At 37.0% G+C, this 20,951-nt stretch overlaps 1 protein-coding gene across 1 annotated transcript; it reads left to right on the forward strand.

Annotated features, from left to right (window-relative positions):
* The first annotated feature begins 1,405 nt into the window (after positions 1-1,405).
* On the forward strand, positions 1,406-20,316 carry MANEA (mannosidase endo-alpha). The gene is made up of 5 exons (XM_075087304.1): positions 1,406-1,565; positions 7,860-8,452; positions 11,709-11,818; positions 14,210-14,286; positions 14,991-20,316. The coding sequence occupies exons 2-5, from the start codon at positions 7,903-7,905 to the stop codon at positions 15,625-15,627; spliced, it is 1,374 nt and encodes a 457-aa protein (XP_074943405.1). The 5' UTR covers positions 1,406-1,565; positions 7,860-7,902; the 3' UTR covers positions 15,628-20,316.
* The last annotated feature ends 635 nt before the right edge of the window (positions 20,317-20,951 follow it).

Here is a 20,951-nt window from a genome sequence, read left to right on the forward strand (position 1 = left end):
ATCGGTATCAAGTTTTCAAGTTTTGGTCTCCAGTGTATTCATATGCCAACTCATTTATTATTAAAACATGGTATTTCTGAATCACAACACATTCCCTGTTAAGAAAATTATTCAGATACTCGCAAGAAATAATATTAGAAATAAGTATTACTGCAAATGTATTTCCCACCAGAGCACTCAGCATAAAGAAAACATCACGCAAGAATTCTGCCTGTCAGTTTTCTCAGAGCTTAAGGGGACCACAGGAGCTGTTGAATTTACTTTTTTATCTTGTTCATATATACACAGTGTGAGGAACTCATTCCAAGTCTTTTCATCCATATATGAGGTGAAATACTGTCTCTGTTGAAATCAATGAGAGTTTTGCTATTGATTTCAATGAAACAACAATGCTGGTCACTGTTTGTACTGTTTCTCTCAGGGCTTAGAGAGGTTCTTAAAAAAAAAAAAAAATCAGGCAAACTACACCACAGGGAATCAACTCATTATAGTTTCTTTTCATTAGGCAAAGGGAAGAAACACTTTCATTCTATGGGAAAACTGTGCTGTTTACCTAGTGCAACAATTTGTATGGAGTCAATCCGAAGTGCTCATCAACAAGCGTTGATCTTGACAGATTTCTGATGTAACAGTAGAAAATGGGTATTTTTTTCCATTGATTTGGTTGCTAATCTCATTGTGGCAACTACTAATAGATCATTTCCACTGTTTTGCAAAAAAAGGAAGAGTAAAGCACAGATGAAATGTTAGCAGATGACACATCAGCGAAACCATTTTTCCCTTATTGCAATTATATGCAATTACGCGCAATTACAAAATGACTGCGTAACAGGGAGTATTTATCACACTTCGACCCAGATATTCTTCCCTGATTTACTCCCATATAACTGGCGTGGTACAGAGATGGGCAGTCACCCCAAGGCGCTGACTTCCTCAGCGCATCACCTCCTTACTCTAAGTTAGAGCGCAAACCACACCCTTAAGCACGCGGAGGTGCAGCTCTTCCACACGGTATCGTGCACCGTCCCCAGACTGAAGCCATGGGCTTTATCCAACCGCCACCGTTGAGCAAGTTCTTCCGCAGCTGAAAAACAAGCAAAAATCCTGCACAGAGCTTTAAAGAACTGAAGCAAGTTTAGGCCTTTTGAGTAAAAAAAGGCTATTTCAAAGCCCTCAAGAGGGTAACAGCAGGGAGCAGCCCAGCGACCTCGGCTTTCCTCCGCCGCAAGCCTGCCGTAGCGGTCGCCGAGGCCCCACTACCGGCGTGGCCGCAGCCGCGGGTTAAGGGGGGGACCCCCGCCGCCGCCGCCGCCGCCCTGCCCACAGGTGCGCTCGCCCCTCACCGCAGCTCACGGACGACCTGCCCGCCCGCCGCCCACGCGCATGCGCGGCTGGGAGCGCATGCGCACCTGCCCCCCAGCCCCAGCGGAGCGGCTCGGGTTGATCCCGCCCCGGAGCCCTTCTCCGGCCTGCCCGGCAGCCGCCGCGCCGGGCCGCCCCTCCGGCCCGGCCTCCCCCACCGACACCCCCCACCGGCCGACGGGCAGCGCCCCTGCTTCGGGCGGGTGAGTAACGGCAGCGGCCCGACCAGCGCCTCTTCTGGGGGCCCTGCCCGGGCCTCAGCTGCACCACCAGCGCCGCTGCCGGCTCCGGGGGCTGGGGAAGGGGCGGCGAGGAGGCGGCCGGGGCAGCCCAGGGCTGCCTAGGGCTCCTGCGAGTCGGGCCCTGCCGGGGCGCTCCTCGGGGCCGGCCGGGAGACAAGGGGAAGGCGCCGCTCCAGCAGAGGCCCCTCGCCGCCCCGCTCGGCCCCTGCTGGCGGGTGGGCGGCCGGCGCTCGGCTCCTCAGCGCTAGCGGAAAGCGCGGACGCTCGTAGTCCGGCGGCACGCTCGGGGAGGGGAGCGAGGCGGCGAGCTGCATTCCCTTCCCTTTCTTGCTTCGGACTCTGGTCAGGCAGCCTCGCTCTGCAGCTGCCTGTGCTGCGAACTGCCCCGGGAGGCTGCTGGGCCGGAGCCCTGGCAGGGAGCGGGCTGAAGGCCGCTCGCTTTTCGTCGTCCGCAGCTGCTCAGCGTTAGGTGTGCGGTTCAGCGGGAGGACGCTGCCGTGTCGACATCGGACGCTCTTACATGTCAGATATAATCGTAACACTGGAGGTTGTCTTAATCACGTTTAGAACAAGAAGATGCAGCAGGATTAGCTTTCGTTCCCGCTGCTGTCTTTCTTAAATTCAAATCTGGTTAGCAAAAAAAAAAATCACATTCCCTGTTTTGTGAATGATCGTCTGTGTTAGAACTGCCATATTTCAAATACCTCCTTCTAAATTGGGTAGACCAAAAAGAAATCTTATATTATTGGAAGTGCTTAAAAATACATATATTTAGTATGTAAGCACAGCTACGAAGTATCTGTATGCCATATATAATATCTTCTTCCATCTTTAATGATTTTCAATGGCCTTTTTAAAAAGTCTTTAGAAGAAGGCTGTTGCTTTTTATTATTATTATTTGTGTTCCCCAGACCAGAATGTGTTATGTAAAGGTGGTCGTTTGGACAGGCTCTTATAAGCCCTCTGGGAGGTTTACTAAATCTCACCTGGTCAATCACTTGGGAACCAAAGTAATGTTTCTAGGTGGACATCTGCACTGGAGCTCCAGAATGAAGGGCTTTGAAGATCTAGGAGATTCTGTCTGAGCCGATCTGTCACTTCAGGATTTTCAGGTTCTTTGAGCTGGGAAATCTTAGCAGAAGCTAAGCTTAAAAAACTTACCTGAGAGGCTTTGATACTGGCCACGGGCTACCAACGTCAGTAACTTTTGGGTGACCTTACCCTTGCATCAAGAAAGTCAGATTTTGAGAGTTCTCTTCTGTATTGCACTTTCATTTGTTATGTTTAAGGAACATCAGAACAAAAAAAATGATAGTATTTTCTGGCTCTTACTGAAATAGATACATCTGTTTTATCTGAACAAATTTTCTTTGCATTGTGTATTTCGCTTTTGGAATCAGTAAAATTGGAAAAAACAACCCATAGGGTTGAACCTTTAGTTGTCATATAACCAAAAGGATCTAGAATAATTCACACACACAAACACCTCTTTTGTTTTTTCTCTGAATAAAAAAAATCCTTATTTTGGGAAATGTGATGGGGCGAAAAAGCTCTGTTTATCATCTGACCGTCTGTACCCTTTTTTCTTCATATAGTGGAAAGGGCAAACAGAAGGTTTGCCTGCAGTATAGCTTAAGGGTATGAAAAGCAGAAGTGAGGGAGGAAGAAAAAACCCACCACTGTCAAGTATGAGCTTGAATGGGAGAGGTTATCCTTCAGGCAGGCTTGCTATTGAGTTTGAAGAACAGTTTAGAAAATAATTCAGTGTTTTTCACAGATGCAGGGTTTGGGTTTTGGTTTTTTTTTTTCATGGAGGTATTCATTGGTTTAGGAAGAACAGCTGGAGATTTTGTATTACTGTGATAAGTTTCATACTATTTACTCCCATAGAAGAAACTAATTTGGAACAGAGGTGGTCACAGAGGGATAAATATATTTATTTGGGGCCTTTAAGTCTGTACAGCAGCTTACAAATTAAAAGTGAAATAACTAAGATTTTTTTGGACACAGGAACTAAATGTTAAGGAAATAAAGGTTCTACCCTTTCATGGTAGAGCTTAATATTTTTCTGATGTGTCATGAAGGAAAGTGTAGTATCTGTGATCATAAAAGGAGAAACCAAAAGGCATCAGTTAACTTCTGTGCTTTCGGTCTGGACCTGAAAGTAACAATTCTTGATTTGGAGAAGTGCGTGTGGTGGTAGAGAGTTCATTGACAGAGTTAATTGAAGAACCTGACTTCTTCAGGCACCTTTCAGTGGAAAATTTGCCAAAGGACTTTCTAGTAAAGTGACTGGGTGATTAAAATTTTTTTTTTTAAAAAATTAAGTTTATTTTAAAAATATGTAGTGTAACACACAGCATAAAGAAGACAATTTTAATTTCACAGTAATGACCTCTGTGCTCATTTTTACCACTCAGGGACTAGATTTAGGGATGGTAATAATTCTGTACTTAGGTTACATGCATTAGCTGTGAATTGAATTGATAGCAGAAGTTTTTGAAAAAGGGTAGGGAGAAAAATATTTTTAAAAAGGCAGGGAGGGAAAGTATATTGAAAGTCACACTCTATTCCAATTTGTTCCCTTAATCTCAGAAAGGAAGTGTGCAGTGGAGCTGAAACAGTACCAGAAAGAAACACTTCAAAAATGTTTAAATGTATCCAGTGGTAGGGATTCAATATACAAAGCAGACAGACTAGAAATTTTTCTAAAGGAAAACTTGGAGAACCTGATAGAAGCAATTAAATTATTAGTGAAATAAAAAATGTAAACAGTAATAATTGAATGTAAACAAATGCTTGCTTACTCTCCCTTCTAATTTCAGAACCAGGGGTGTCAAACTAGTAGATGTGTTTCTAAACAGAAGGTGTTTTTTCATATTGTACAAAGAAATGACCTTTTGTGCAAAAAGTCCCTGATCCACAAATAGCTGAAGATGTCTAACTATTTTGGTACAGAAGCACTGAAATGTATTGGATCTTTTCTTTGCCCACAGGCAGAGACTGGTGATCTAAACTAACTCATTCTTCCTTCAGAGCTGTCACAGATGGATTTTTTTGTTCTTTCAAAATGAATTCACTAGGCAAGAGAAAGAGCTTGAACTACTTACATTTGTGGCTGGTACACTAATATGGCTCAACAAGCTTGGGGTTAGAATTGAAAAGCTGCTAGTTAACAAGTCATCGTATGAGTCAGAGTAACTGCATGTGAGAGCTTAATCTGCATAAAGCTGAAGTTATTCAGGCTGAGTTTTTCCTACTAAGAAAGGGAAAATTGCTATTAGATCCAAACGCACCCAACAGTCCAAGGCAAGATACTTCATAAGTATTTAGAAATGACCTATGTACCTCATTAAATTGAAGTCAGATTTTAAAATTTGGATGCCCATGACAGAAGTACAAAATCACAGCTCTGCTAGCTCTAATGGGTGTTGAACCAGAAATGTATTCTAAGATTTTTCCAGTTCCAAGGATAGACATAACTTCAGATAGCTGTTTCACATAGCACGTGTGCTCAGTCTGTTTCCCCAATATTACCATTCCACTGTTGCGCACTAGTGTTGATGAATAAAATTTATCTGTCACTGCCTCTGAAGAGTAGCTCTGAACAAGACTGAATGACATAATGCAAGCATTGCCAACCTGTAGCTCTTCAATGCAGCTTTTACAGTATAGCTAGCTATGACAAGGCTGAATTATGTCATCATCACTGAGACTGATGTCTTCCCAAAACACAAGCCTTTACCGTAGGTATCACTTGTTCTGGAAATTTTGCAGTTTGATTCTGAGCCTCCATATCAGCATACTAGAGGTTTGTAATATGGTATGGTAGACCAGGGTCTGTCCTGATGCCAAGTAAGTATGCTGATTGCTTTTTAATATACTTTCACAATAAATATCCCATTGAAAAAATAGTTGTTGAAATAAGAACGTGGAGTACTAAGTAAGATCAATTCCTGATGCTTCAGGAAAAGCACTTTATGATAGTAAGATCTTGATGCATTAGAGGAGGAATTTAGTAGCAGGTATGTCAAGCAAAGAATTAAAAGGAATAGTGTCTTCAATATGGAATAGAAAAGCCCAAATTAAAGACTTTATGAAGATTGTAATTATAGACACTACAGCCATGAATTCGTTTTACAGAAGAGATGAGAGAAAATAATAATTGCATAAGTACTTTATCACTGGCAGTTGTGTATGTTGTTTGATGAAGATCAACAGCATATGGGTTAAATTAAAGAAAACTGAATACAGTGATGCATTAGCCAGGTGAATAATATTGTTTCCTTTTAAAAAAAATAAAATCCTGACCCTTTTGAAAACTTCAGTTTGTCTAATCTGAAAATTGAGTTAAATTCCCAGGGAGGGGTACCGTGATAGACTAGAGAGAAGACTGAAAAGGACAGGAAAAATAGTAGAGGTAGTTTGGATGTGTTTAAAGTTAATTTCTGTGATTCTATGATTCTTATTAGAAGAAAAATATTTTGGACTCCAAATAATCTCTCTGACAAAATTCTAAGATCCTGGGATGGATTGTGAGCTATAGAAAAAGAACCTTGTAATTTGGTGTAGTGTGATGTGAAATCTGTTAATGAAAAGTACTGTAAGCGTATATGCTATAAAATAGTTCTCCCTGACTGTAGCCAAAGGTATGGTTTCACAGTTCAGTTGGGCAAAATGAGCAGCATCATTTTCATTCTCTTCCCTTCCCCCATCTGTGCCATTAATTCATTTGTTGGCATTAGTTCTGTGGTTGATCCTCATTCAGCTGAGCTAGCTGTCTAACGAGGTGAAAGTGCATAGGGGTTTTTTTGTTGTTTATTTTTTGAGATGTTAACTGGGTTTTGCTGTTTTGGGTTTTGTATGAGCGACCTTACTGTGAAAAGCAGTAAGATGAACCCCAGAGGTAACTAAAAGTAGACAGCAGGATGAACAGATTAAGGTTGGAGATGGAAGCAGAGCTTGCCTTTCTGGCAGTGTCATACTGCTAATCCAATTCAGGCTGTATTGTTAAAAAGCATATTCTAAAATTCCTCATCTAAAATTATCACAGCAGTAACAAATAGAGCCTTGTGACAACTGAGCTATATGTTAATGGACTTTAACAGTAGTAAGGAACATTGATAGGAAACTAAGGTGAGGTAATTTGTAAGTATTTTAAAACGCCCTGTGTGTATATCAGTAAATTAAAATTATAAAACGTGGAGATCAGTGACAGAAATACAAAATCACCGCTATGCTGTGTCTAATGGCTGTTGAATCAGAAATTTATTCTAAGATTTTCCAGTTCAGTGTTGTCAGTTTTATGCATAATCTTGTTCCAAATAATTATGTGGTAACCTAAATTTTGTTAATCCTTTTCTCTGGCTCTCCTGTGTTTAATGTTGAACAGGAATTAAAGTTATAAATAAAGTAATCAGGCATTCCATTATATCAGTTTTCTTCCCCCTACTTTCAGGGCTCAAATCTGGCTGTGTACTGTTGGTCTTGTTTTGAACTTAGTCCTGGAATTCTACATGAAGTGTCACACAGCTGTGATGATGTACTAACAGGCTGCCAGCAGCTAACTTGCAGGCTTTCAGGTTGAGGTACATCCTTAATGCTGTACTGTTTTTTGTTTAGGTAATTCAGAAAACAAATCAGAATTTTAGATCTGTAATGTTGCAGAGCATCGTTTCAATTTTATTTTGCCAAAGTATTTAGGCATTGTATTAGTTAACTAAACATGAAGTGGTTGGTCCGAAGCCAGTAGATAAGTTAGTAAACGAAACTTGTATTCTGAACAGAAGCTGTACTTCTGTCGTGTCCCATTTTGTCCTTTGCTTTTGTTCTGCCGTGTTATTCTCCTTTCACAGCTTCTGCTTTTTTCCTACTTTTTTTTCTGTATTATTTCTATCAGACTTGTCAAAACATGATAATTCTGAAATAATGTAACTATAATTTCCATTTCATGGGATTTTTTTGGGTTAGGAAAACAATGAAGTTCAAAAGAAAGACTTTTTCTAAAATATGTGAGTCCTTGGTGGTAGAACCTCAGAAACTTACACACATTCTCAAATGCACAAATGGTTTTTGTCCGTCGTTCCCCCATTCCTGTCCCTGCCCCCAAGGCAAAGGGCTGTTAGTTATGCAGTCACTGTATGCATTACATTTGTCTCCGTATTATTTCTATTATGTAGAAACATTATGAAGCATTTCATACTGTTGAATTACGTAATAAGAAATCTGACTTTAAAATATTTGTCTTTTGATCAGTTGCGGCCAAAATCCTTCTGTTTGGATTCTGAACTATGACATCATGGCAAGATTTCGCAGAAGAACATGCATCATTTTGTTGCTTTTTATTTTGTTTATTTGCTCCATAATGATGGCTTTGAAGACTCTGAGACCTGACAGAGCTGGCTTTGGGGATCCATTTGGACTTGGTTTGTTGCCTGAGCTTCAACAACGGACAGTGCTCGTAGACAATAAACAGAATTCACTAAATAGGGTTCAAGGAGATACTGTAACACATGTCACTAATTTGCATAGTATTGCAGTCAATACCATGAAACCATCTATGCCGCCTGTAAACAAGCTGGAAGAAGAGCTGTCTTCTCCTAATTATAACTTCCACATATTCTACTATAGTTGGTTTGGGAATCCACAGTTTGATGGTAAATACATTCACTGGAACCATCCGTTGTTGCCACATTGGGATCCCAAAATTGCAAACAATTATCCGAAGGGAAGGCATAATCCCCCTGAGGACATTGGGGCCAACTTTTATCCTGAACTTGGATCTTACAGTTCTAAAGACCCTTCTGTCATAGAAGCCCACATGAAACAAATGCGTTCAGCTTCAACTGGTAATGAGTGTTAACGTTTCAGCATTTTGTTCGTTTATCCAGCCTTAAATATGTGAATGAACACAACTGACCCATTCTTCCATTTTCCTGTGTAATTCTGGAAATGTCTGAAACTAGTAAATGTCATTGTATTTCTGAGTTTTAACCCCCAACTGAAACCTATATCTTCAGAGATGTGTCTGATGAGTGTAACAGCACAGAAACATAAGATCTATATGTGTAATCCTGTAGGTGCACGTTTCATTACTTACTGTTAAGCACTGATAACACATGTAAAAATACAGAATCCGTTGCAAGAATATATTGTCTGTATATTTTATTTTTGGAGATGAATATTTCTGTTTTAAGAACAGGTTTCAGAAAAACATGTTAACGTGGTTTTGGAGCAATCTATTCAAATAGGAGTGGGTTTCTTCTGAACTCTTTGTGTGTAATAACAATAACTTAATTCATATGTCAAAGGGCATGTAGGATTATAGCTTTTATACAATTTATATTTTACGCCGTGTACCTATAGGTGTTCTCATTACCTATGGAAACATCTAGTCCAAACCTTCTTGAACTCAGGAACAATAGTTTCAATGTAGCTAATTACAGTTAATAGCTAGTTATATATATTTTATATATATTATATAGCTATATTTTATATATAGCTAATTATATATATTTGTCCAAAAGTACCTTTTTTCCAATAGAAATTCTTGTTCCCTTTTTCTAAATAAGATGGACTATATAATGAGAATGTTCAATATATTTTTGGTGTCATTCTTTGTTGTCAGGCTTTATGGTCCTTTTTATATTCACCTTCTTTAAAATAAGCAGTCATACAGGCTAATACTAAACTCTGAACAGCTTCTGTAAATGTATTTGGAGCAACATGACCAGAGCTCATGGCATTATTCAGAGTGGTAATCACCTTGAACAGAGTCATGTTCATTCACATAATCATTAAGGTTTGATGTAAATGTTACATTCCTATTATTAGTGTTTACTTGTATAATGTTTGCTTCTGTTTACTTCTATTGTTTTCTCCTGGTTTTTAACCTAACCTGTATTTCATACAAGGGTTAATACAAATGTAGGAAATTTATTGCCCTTTTCGGTGATACAATAACTCCATTAACAGGAGCACCAGCCACAGTGGGAAGACTGTTGCAGAGAAATCTCAGGTATTAGTTGCCAGTAAGCACTTTTTCAGTCTTATCTAAAGCAAAATAATGTGTGATAGTGTGATGAAAGCAGAGAGGGCACTTGTAACTTTAGAAGAGTCTGATGTTTCTCATCCTCTTAACACAAATGTCTAATAAAGCTGAACTGCTGGTGGAAGAGGTGCCAAATACTACAAAAAATGCTTTGTAGTATAAGGGGTTTTTAGTAGCTTAAGTTAGTTTTCCATTTAAAACTCAGCAATGTGAATGAGTAGTTCATGCTTTCTGTGACATACTTGTTGTAACATATGACTGATTTGTCAAAAGTGCACTTGAATTTGTTCTCTTCCATCTAGATTTGACCAACATAGTTAATAAACTTTTTTCCCTCAGGTCATTACTTCAATTATTGCATCTTTTTAAAATAAGAATTATACTTGGTCCATTTTTTTGTGTACTGTGAGGTTGACTGTTTACACTTTGTTCTTTTGTCTCTTAGCCAATGCCTAATCCGTGACTGCATTTTATATTCTGTCAATAATTTTTCTTCTAGCCTTTTTTGAGGCTTTATCAAGAATCTTAACATAGGAGAAAAATGTAAGTGGTTCTTTCAGCCAATATTTTGTAATGATCAAATGCATATAAGAGATTGGAGCAGCAGGAATCTCATGCAGTACTACCTTGTATTCTTATATTTTACACTTCTTCCCTTATTTATTAGTTGCCTGACTGTTAACAGATTAATACAATAGATTTTATTCCTCAGATTGCTTGGTCAATTTTTTTCTTTTTGCACCAGCCTATTTTTGTGATAGTCCAGTTTGAAGTCCTTCATTTGTCTTGAATTACTGTACCCTGGTTTTACACATGTTTATGCTATTGTTTCTGGCATTGAATCCATCCTTTTTCAGACTCAAGAAGCGGTACATGACTTCAGTTTTTAACCACGGGAAAGAAAATATTAAGTAGTGTTTCTCAGGGAAAAACCAATGCAAACATGAATTTAGGTTCCTTGATGAACAATTCTGTCTCCTGACATTTTCCCTGTTTCTTAAAGGTATAAAAGAGGGTCTTGACAGATGTATTCCAAGATACCTTGAGCATAACCTGAGTTTGTTGCTGCTGTTCTACTTGTCCTTTACATCTTACTCATTTTAATTTTGTCCTTTTCTTTTGTGTGAAATAAAAGATAGGGTGGTAAAACATAGTAAAATGCTGCATTTTTCTTGTCCTTAGCAGACTCTCTCTTGTCATAGTCCATTATTTGTGATTCTTTTTTTGATAAAATGTGGGGAGACTATGCTGAGGGTAGTTGAACTATCTTCTATGTATAGTGAGCACAAATTTCTGGTTTTGATGTTAGATGATGATTGCGTATTCACTCTAATTCATGCTTTCTTTTTCATAATTTACAGTATAGGGATATTGTATTTGATGTCTTTTTTGACAGGAATAGTAACATCCTTAAATTACTGAGAGCCACTCAAGCATTTTTTTTTTGGTAATAAATTTTAAAACTAATTTCACATGGTTGGAAGGGTAGATTACACCAAAGTAACTGCTTTTAGCAAGAAGGAAGGTTGTGGGATTACAGTCACTGCTTCTAGTATGAATTATTTTGTAGTAGAGCCAGAGGTACAATGCAGAAATAAGTCAGGGAATGAAGTTTTATAAAATAAAATAAGAATGTCTTTCATCACATGCATAGCACTTACCTCTTGAGTGTTCTCTAACCCTATGTATCTTGATATTCTCTAGCTGTACTGTGGTATAGCTATAATGCCTTAGTTGGGAGCATTCTTCTCTTGGTACAACCTGGAGGTTAGGACGCTGTGCTGAAGAATGGGAGGGGATGGCTTTAAGTGTGAGGCTTGGGATACTGAACACAGATCTGTTCCCTTGGCAGCTCATCTTACCACTATTTGGGGTTTTTTTTTGTCTTTTGAAGAAAGAAGTTAAAATCTGCTCTGAGAATACTGAGATTTCAAAATTGGTTAAAAAGTAATTTGAAAATCCCATCAAACAATAATTATAACTCATGGCAATGTTATAATGTACAAGTATATGTTAAACAACATGATTTTAACACTCAAGTTTTGTATTTTCAGGTGTAATAGTGCTTTCATGGTACCCACCTGGTATGGCTGATGAAAATGGAGAACCAACTGATGGTTTGGTGCCTGTTATTTTGGATTATGCACATAAATATAACCTAAAGGTAAAGTATTTTTAAGATTCATAAAATAGGACTACTTAGGAAAGTAAACTTTGCAAAGAGTTTCCTACATGTGACTCATGGTGTAGAACAGGGAGGCTTGTCGTCTAATGGTGACTTCTGTTTCTGTCTCCTATTACACTGTACTTCTTTTCGGTCATAGAAGCAGGTATAAGTGTCCTTTGAATTACACTGAATTGTGATAAGACCCACACAATATTGCCTTATAACTAGAATAAATATCATGATCTGCCTTTTTTCTTTTTGGTTCAGATCTAAAGCTTACAGAATCTAAGGTATGGTATTGTAGATTTTTTTTTTCTTTTTAGGAAACAGTTTTTAACATTAGACAGTATGTTGTTTTCAAATGAGTCTTGGGAGTTGAGGGAAGTATGATGTATTTCATAATATTATGGAATACAATGATCTATAAACTAAGGAACTTTGAGAAAGAAGAAAGACTAAACTAATTTTCTGCATTACTGCATAACTTGCTGGTGCCTGACCATGGAGGTCAGGAGCAAGCATCTATGAGTAATAAAGAGCGATTTAGAAGTTCTAGTTTGAATGAATGTATTCCAGAAGGTATCAGGAGTACTTGCCTTGGACAGTAAGGCCAGAGGGGTGCTGTTCTGACCTCAGGTTACTCCGGGCCATTACAGGGTAGAAAGTCTAAATTACCAGGTTCTTGAAATAGATGAAATATCAAACCAATTAATGATTGTGTGGATTGATCAGCAGAATCTGAAATTGTGGTTTGATTTTGTTTATTTTCAGAATAAAACTTGTATTTTCCCTTGGGATAAAGAAAGCACGCATTGCCTTTTAGTCTTGCTGAGTAATAAGTTTGTTTTTTTAAATTCTCTAAGTAACTGTGTATGTTTCATCTCAGGAGGGTGTTGTCTGTACTGGGGACTAAAAATACAGCCTGTGCTCTGGTTTTAGTTGGTCATGCAAGTTGCAGATTCTCAGAGAAATTTCCTGTCACTAGTAGCAACTGTAGATTCTTTGACAAGCAGGAGGAAGGCAGGAAGGTTAAATCAGATACAGAAGTCATTCTGAAACTGTTAAAAAAGCTGTGTAAATTGCATTATGTGACATAAGTTGCATATATATGTTAGTAAATTATTAAAAACAAAATTTCAGATAATCTGATAGAGCTCACTTCTACCTAAAAGAACTTTTTAACGTTCAAGTTCCTCAAAGGAGCCAAGGCAAAACAAAATAAGCTACCAAGGAAAATGAATGTAATAATATGGTAATAATGGGAATATGGATGGAACTGCTGTTATTGCTTGGAATAATTACTGAAATACAGATACTTAGTATAGATACTGTCAGGGAATGCTGCCTTCACTGTAATGTTTTTCAACATTCTTGCACTGGTAAGTTATTACAGTTAAGTGTTAGGAATGTCAGTAGACCAAAACCAACATACAAATTGCAATCCTATGATGTCTGTTAAATACAAGTCTGCTAAAAGACATGTTCTTTTGATTTGCCTGGTTTTGATAGTTGGAAACGAAATATGAAATTATAGTGCTCTTCAGCCTGTCCTGTCAGTCCTAGTGATTTAGTCTGACACTGTATTTTTCTATAGTTTGTACCTAACAGATAGATATTGGCTCTACAATGGAAATTTGCTACTGTTGCAGAGTTGTTGAAGGCTTTTTTAAATGCACTGTGCTCTAAAATTGCTTCTGAAAAACTAGTTGCTTTGATTAACGTACTATACTCTTCCATTTAATTGTATATTTGAAAACAATGGAATTTTTCTATTGAAATTACTTCACATGTATAGGTTATATTGTTCCATAAGCCCCAATTCAGAAATTCAGAACAGTAGCAGTGCATTACATTAGATTTAGTTCCAAGAGTTTATTGCTGTTGATAAATGTATAAAATTTTAGATTAAATTTTCATATCCCATATCTTAAAATCTCTTCTGACACTGAAAAGTCTCCTTGGGCAATTACCTATAGCAAATTTAATACTTTGTTTAGAAATTAAATGCAAAAATATTTCATTGGTCAGTCAGTTCTTTGACATTTGAATAGACAATACTTTATTTCAGTTTTTAGTTTCTGCTGTAGTGTTTTAAGTTTTCAAAAGCATTCTTACTACTCACTGTAGCCTAGGGAAAACAAAAACAGTGGTTTGTTTAGTGTAAAACCCTAAATAATAACTCTGTTACCAAACTTCCTTGGATCTGAAGCTTCTAATCTTAGCAGTGCAGGAGTTGAGTTAGGGTTGGATTATTCTCAAAATAGACTAACGAAAATGTAAAAAACTATATTTGATGTGGCTGGTACTTGCTTTGTATAATATGCTGTTCCCATGTATTCAATATAATTTTACGTTTGTGTTGCTCTTAACTACATTTTCATCTTTCAGGTCACTTTTCATATTGAACCTTACAAAGATAGAGATGATCGCAGTATGTACCACAATGTCAAATACATCATTGACAAGTGAGTGCTTTCAGAATAGTTTCCTTTGCAGTTTGTAACATGCTGGTTTAGGGACTTCTGTATATTATTTAAAGCTTGGAAGAATATATAAAAATGTGTACTGAGACTGAAGAAACCTGTAAAACACTTTGTTCATATTTCAGTTATACAAAACTCAGTCTGTCTTTTAAATACTGTAGTGTGAATTTTACATAGATACTCAAATGTAAATGGCTTTCAATGTTCATAAGTATCGCAAGTCATGATACTTCAGATTAAAGCAGTTAAAGTATTAGCTACACGATATATATTAAACGTGTATTTTATATAGTGACAAACTAGTAGCTAGAGCTTTAATGTGTTGATGTCTAATGATTTCAATTGAGCTTGACAAATTCTGTACAGCTGCTAGTTATTTTATTTATCAATGCTCCTTAGACTGTCTTATTTCATACGAAATTAGAGAATCACCGTTCAGGGAAAACTAATACCTAAAGTGCAGTTTGACACTAAGTTATTAATTTGTAGTAATTTAAAGGTTCTTTGCAGATTGATTATTTAATACTTCAGTAAACATGGGACTGAAAATGAATATGAATTGCTATGTTTTGAAGCACATGCACTGTCTTTTTAAATTATTTTTTAGGAAAAGTCTTCAGATCAGGTTGTAAAACAGTATTTCCAAATGGCAAATTTTGTCTTAACGATACTTGTTTGCTTTATAGATATGGAAGCCATCCAGCCTTTTACAGGCATAAGACCAGCACAGGCAGATTTCTTCCCATGTTTTACGTTTATGACTCTTACGTAACAATTCCTGAAATATGGGCAAATCTGTTAACTGTTTCTGGATCGCAGACTATTCGAAATACTCCATATGATGCATTATTCATTGCACTTCTTGTAGAAGAAAGACATAAGCATGACATCCACAGAAGTGGCTTTGATGGAATGTACACGTACTTTGCCACCAATGGCTTCTCCTATGGCTCATCTCATCATAATTGGGCAAGTTTAAAAGCCTTTTGTGATAGTAACAACTTAATGTTTATTCCAAGTGTGGGACCAGGGTATATTGATACCAGTATCCGACCATGGAACAACCACAACACCCGTAATCGCGTCAATGGGAAGTACTATGAGACTGCCTTCAGTGCAGCCCTTTTGGTGCGACCAGAAATTATTTCTATTACATCTTTTAATGAATGGCATGAGGGAACTCAAATTGAAAAAGCTGTTCCCAAACGGACTGGACAGGTGGTTTACCTTGATTATAAGCCCCATAAACCAAACATTTACCTAGAGCTTACTCAGAAGTGGTCTGAGAAGTACAGAAAAGAACAAGAACAGTGGCTTATGTGAGCTGTTGCTGCTGCAGTTATTTCCTAACGCACTGACTGCATTGAGAAAGAAATTGAGAGCTGAAAAATCTTTTATTAAATGTCTTTATTGTAGATATGTTCAAATTGTTGTATCTCTTGAATGTATATGCACTACTACTGAGTTTGAATTTTGAAGAGTAAAAAGATTATGAGAATATTGTCATTTCTGTCTTACTGGATATTGTAGTTCAAGAATATTCAGGGAAAATGCTGTGTTTTGGTTTGTTGTTTTTTTTTTCCTTTCAACTTTGTAACTTGCATCCTGAGCTTCCAGAACATCTGCATGGGACAACTCTACATGACCAAAGTAGAACAAAAATTTGGCATAGTTATACTTACTTCCTTTATTCCTGTATTGTGTTCCTAATCAAAGTGATGTTGTAATCTAAATTTTATCCTGATAGCTTCTTGCAGGATGCATGTCTGTAGCGTGTGGAATAATCTACATCTAGTGGTTTTAATGCTTCACACACAAGGAGTTCTTGACACATGGCTAGCTTGTGGTGAAAACACTGGAGAGGTATGTGTGATGCAACACTAATGGTTTTTAAGAAAAACAAAAGTATTTGAAAGATTGAGTTCCAAAGAACTGCTGAAAGATTTCTAGTTTACTTCTATTTGTTCTGTTCAGTACAGGGTGCAGACCTTTGCAGATTACTGGATACTGACCAGTAACGTAGTTTTTTTATGTTACTTTGAATCTACAAAAAAAAAAACCTGTTAGAAACTGAGGGTGGAAAAGATTTTTCTGAGGAGGAAAAGCCCCTAAACACACAAAAAGGTATACTAAAACCTCCATGTTATATGTTACCTGCTAATTGACTGCAGAAACAGGTCTACTGTGTGTGTTTTAAAATATTTAAAGATTCTAAAGCTAATATCTTACTAGTCCTACAATAAATATAATTTTAGGAAATGCTTTTTTGTTTCTGATTTAGGAGCCAGTTCAGTTTGGTAGCAATGACAGGAACTACCCATTAGTTTAATTTGAAATCTGAGATTTCTGGTTTTCGTATAGTTCATCTAGTTGTTCCAGGATTCAGAACAGTAGATACTAAAATCTTGTTATCATTCAATAAGCTGCCTACCAACACTACCTTTAATACTGTGGCATGGCTGGAAATGAGTGCTTTCAGACCCAAGAATCTCACCTTTCAAATGTTGTGATTATTAACTATTTTTCTGAATGAAACTTGAAAGGATCAAGTCACATTGACGTGTCTCCTCAGCCATCCCTTTTTCTGGCATTTTCAGACAACTTCATAAAAAAATCCTGAATGTTGGGATAGTAGAAATTGCAGCATTTTATTTATTTGCAGTAAGTGTTTAATCTGTATCAAAGTGGCTTTTTTTTAAGGTTCTTGTGGGGGTTGTTTTGTTTTTGTTTTTTTTTTGGGGGGGGTTCTTATTTATATAAAGGCGCTGATCCTGTGTTTTAGTTCATATTCTGGAACTGTTGTGACCACTAGAATTCCATTGATTTCAGCAGGACCTGTGGAAATTACGCTGTTTACTTGGTTCTTAGAGTAATCTGTCCATGAAGTTGTAAGGGGAGTGCGAGGACTTCTGGTTAAAAAGAAAACAAACCAAACGAGTATGTTTTTTTCCAGAAACCTTTGTCATTCCAAATAAACATAAGCCAGTTACTACTGATATTTTCTAGAGTCTTTCTGATCTAAATGTGTGTTTATGTATCTTTCACTTATTTACAGTTTGCTTCTCTTGTCATTTCTCTGCAGTTGTTAAGAGATGAGGTGTTATACAATGCCCTCAGCTGCTTGAAAAAAATTCAGAAACTGGGTGACAGATATATAACCTGGCACGTTGAAGTGTACCTCTAGAGTTATTGGAGTCTCTTTGTAATTTTTTTTGCATTTTCCTACCGCATTTCTGCAAAGTACAAAGTGTTTCTGAAAGAAATGCTTACTAATGCTTATCTTGTTTTACTTATGTGCAGTTGTATAAACTACAAGTAGATATAGGTATGACCACAGTCACAAAATAGTGTCTGAGACACATTGAAGCACTTGCTAGATTTTTACCACTTCCAAGTTAAACCACTCACTCCCTTTATTAAGGAAACTGATTCATACATTATAAATCCCTGAAATAGCGATACATAATTTGTTTTTACAATATGTTGTATGTTTATGCTTTTACAGCCCAAATGAGCCCATATATTAACAATTTTAAAAATCTTCTGAAATCAAACCTTTGGAAAGGACAAGTCTCTTTGTTTTCCCTTTGCTTTAACTTATGTCATCCACTGGTCTTTCCTTACTATGGTTGTCTGAGCACTTTAGTAGTTTTGAGAATCTTGCACTCAGCTTTCAGCTCCTTATTTTCTCCCGGTGGCAGTTTATTTTCTCCGTGACTATAAAAGTTGCTCCTTTTGTTGCTGTTTATAGAAACATTTGAAATTTGTTGTACAGTATCGTACAACTGAGGTGATCTATCTTGGTTAAAATATAATTTACGGTAACAGTGTAATGGATCTTCATTACTCTGAAAGACTTCTGAATTGTTGTAAAGGTATCATTTAGTCCTTGCCATGAAGTGATATGGGCCGTGACACACTGGTGTCTAATGGGATCTTTAGAAGAATTTACAGAATTTCTGTAGAAAAGAATGAAAATTAAGTGCCTAGAATTCATCACCCCTGAGCACTTACTGTATTTTTGTGCTTGATGTGTTTTAGAACATAAGTATACAGCCTGATAAAATATTTCAGAATTTAGAATTTAATGTAGTGATTCTAAGAAGAGCTGATGGAATAGCAGCTACTAGAGCTACCCACCTCTCTGCCCAATACATTCTCTGTACTTACACCAAATGTTAGTGCTACTTCTTGTTATAGGGGATGGAGAGTTTTGCTGATGGACTGCTGCTGCAGTCATGATAGTTTTTGGAAATTTGAGTAAAAATAGGTCTGTGGGAGAGGATTTGTACAAATACAAAAGAATAAGATTGTTACAAGTGCACAGCTATTGGGGTGAGGGAGGGGGAGGGGGAGTGTATTTAGAAGGTGATTGCTCCAAGCTTTACAGTTACAGTAAAAAACAATTTAAAAAGCCTCCAATGTGCAACCAAAATTGGGAAGAGGGAAGAATTATGTATTATTAGTTTTAGATCTGAAATGGAACTTAAGGAATATCCAGATTCTATTTCACTTTGGCTTCACGTCCCTGTTATTTCTTGACTAATTGAAAAAAAAAAAACATTGTAGTGATTACTTTTAATTTTCTTACACTGATTAATTGCATTTGACTCATCTTGTTACAGTACTTAGAGTAATATACTACATTTATATGGATTAGGCAAGAAACATTATGGGAAGTTTTAATAGCTATCATGCCATGCTATGCCTCTGCAAATATAGGAATACCTGAAGTTACTGATCACATACTACTGACTATCCCCAGAGGGGAAACGGTTTCTGAGGGAAGTAGCAAGTCTTTGTGGTAAAAGAGAGCTTCTTTTTTAAAGAAAATCTATAAGTTCATCTCTGCTCCTGTCAGTTGTGGTCAAGTACATTGTTTTAGTTCTGTGAGCTGTCTCAGAACTGAAGTTTAATGCATCTTCTCTGAAATAGGAATTTATATTAAATCTTGTATAGTGCATGTTTCTCAGATACGTAAACGAGTACTGAATTTTGAGGGGAAGAACACGTGCATACGCTGTTACTGCTTCAGTGGCAAGCTGTAGATTATTGTGAATGTAGTTTCTGTACTGATGTTCATAGTGTTTGTCTAGTGCCTTTCTTTTGAGGTGCCAATGATTTGTCTCTTAAGAGGTGGTTGAAGCAGAAGGGTCTGTAGTGAACTCATTTTTATTGTGCAACTCGATACGTATAAACTGCATAGTTTGAATTAACACATTTTACACACAGCTCTTGGGTTCTCTTGAAACATCTCGAGTGTTTTCGGTACTGTGTTGCTAGAAGGAGAACGTACCTCTGGGCACATGGACAAGGATGTACTGTAATTTAGGGCACTTTTTTTGTGAATCTTGTGTACCTGAAAAGAGGAAATAAAGTATTTACAGACAAATTATTTACCACTTAATGTAAGCTGAAAATCTCTCTCCCAGTGTTAAGGTATTTTACAAGTATTGGTCCTCATCTTTCTACTTGCTTAAGATAGTGTCAATATCTCATTCCTTTTTGTCTTTTACTTTTGACCAGCATGGTAAATATTACATAAACTTCTAAGGTGATTGTATTTCTGAGACTTCATTGTTGTAACATTCAGTAAAGAGAAGCTACAAGATTATTGGCACTGCAGAAAAGCCTGATATGAATTTGATATTGTATAAGTATGATTGTGTTGTCAATGGATAAGTGTATCTTTGCTATGTATTGAACATGAATAAAAAACAACCCAAAACATTTCTTTTAATACCCTACCTGGCTCTGGCAGAGATGCATTTGCTCACATGCATATATAAAAGCAAGTGTGTGTGTATGTCTATTTATATACGTTATATATGCATATAACTGAAGTCATTATTTTTAAAGTACTATATCATTGTATTAAAATTACAGGCTGGATTCTGCTATTTTTAAGCAAGCAATGTTTTTAATTACCTATGATGTTTACAAAAAGCCTAGTTGCTTATGTATGAATACTTTCATGAACAATAAATATATGCCCACAAAGTGTGATTTAAATGGTGTGTGTGACAATGTTTTTTAATAATATTAATTTAGAAAGTTGATTTTTACTCTTCTATTACAATATCTATGTAGAATATAATTAGACTGAAACCAACAGCCTTATGATGTTGTTTTTAAACAGACAATACTCCTGAAGTTTTTAGGTCTATTTGTACTACATCTTATTAGGCTACGAAGCGAGTTCACTAGTGCATAGTGTTGCAGGTATCTTTGAGTCCCAAGGTATGACTGTATTTTGACAAAGTAAAACTGAAGTTTACAGTTTATACAGAAGTTTAAGAGGGATGGGCACACAAATAATTAGCCTCACAGGAAAATGGTTTACAACTGAATGCTACAATGGGGTCAAAGAAGTATTTGTTGCATTCTGATAGTTTATTGTGCTGTTCAGGTGTAAGAGCTCTGGAAGGTAAGGGTTGCCATTTTACGTAAGTTTCACAGAAATGTGAAATTACCTTCTCGGTATTTGAAAAATATGCCTTGTTATTATTCCCAGCAAACTAACTACATTGGTAAGAAAGCAATTACAGCAAATTCACACATAGTCAGTACTGTGTATTTCTGTCCATGAATCAAAAGTATTTAAAAATGTTGAATAATTTCCTTTTCACAGGAATTTCAATATTTTC

The sequence above is a fragment of the Phalacrocorax aristotelis genome, chromosome 3 (assembly GCF_949628215.1).
Source record: "Phalacrocorax aristotelis chromosome 3, bGulAri2.1, whole genome shotgun sequence".
NCBI lineage: Eukaryota > Metazoa > Chordata > Aves > Suliformes > Phalacrocoracidae > Phalacrocorax > Phalacrocorax aristotelis.

Excerpts from the sequence above, each read along its gene's own strand:
- MANEA (XM_075087304.1), top strand. The coding sequence starts at position 7,903 with ATGGCAAGATTTCGCAGAAGAACATGCATCATTTTGTTGCTTTTTATT. Across the intron at positions 8,453-11,708 it reads AATGCGTTCAGCTTCAACTG|GTGTAATAGTGCTTTCATGG; the intron begins GTAATGAGTGTT and ends TTGTATTTTCAG. Across the intron at positions 14,287-14,990 it reads GTCAAATACATCATTGACAA|ATATGGAAGCCATCCAGCCT; the intron begins GTGAGTGCTTTC and ends TTTGCTTTATAG.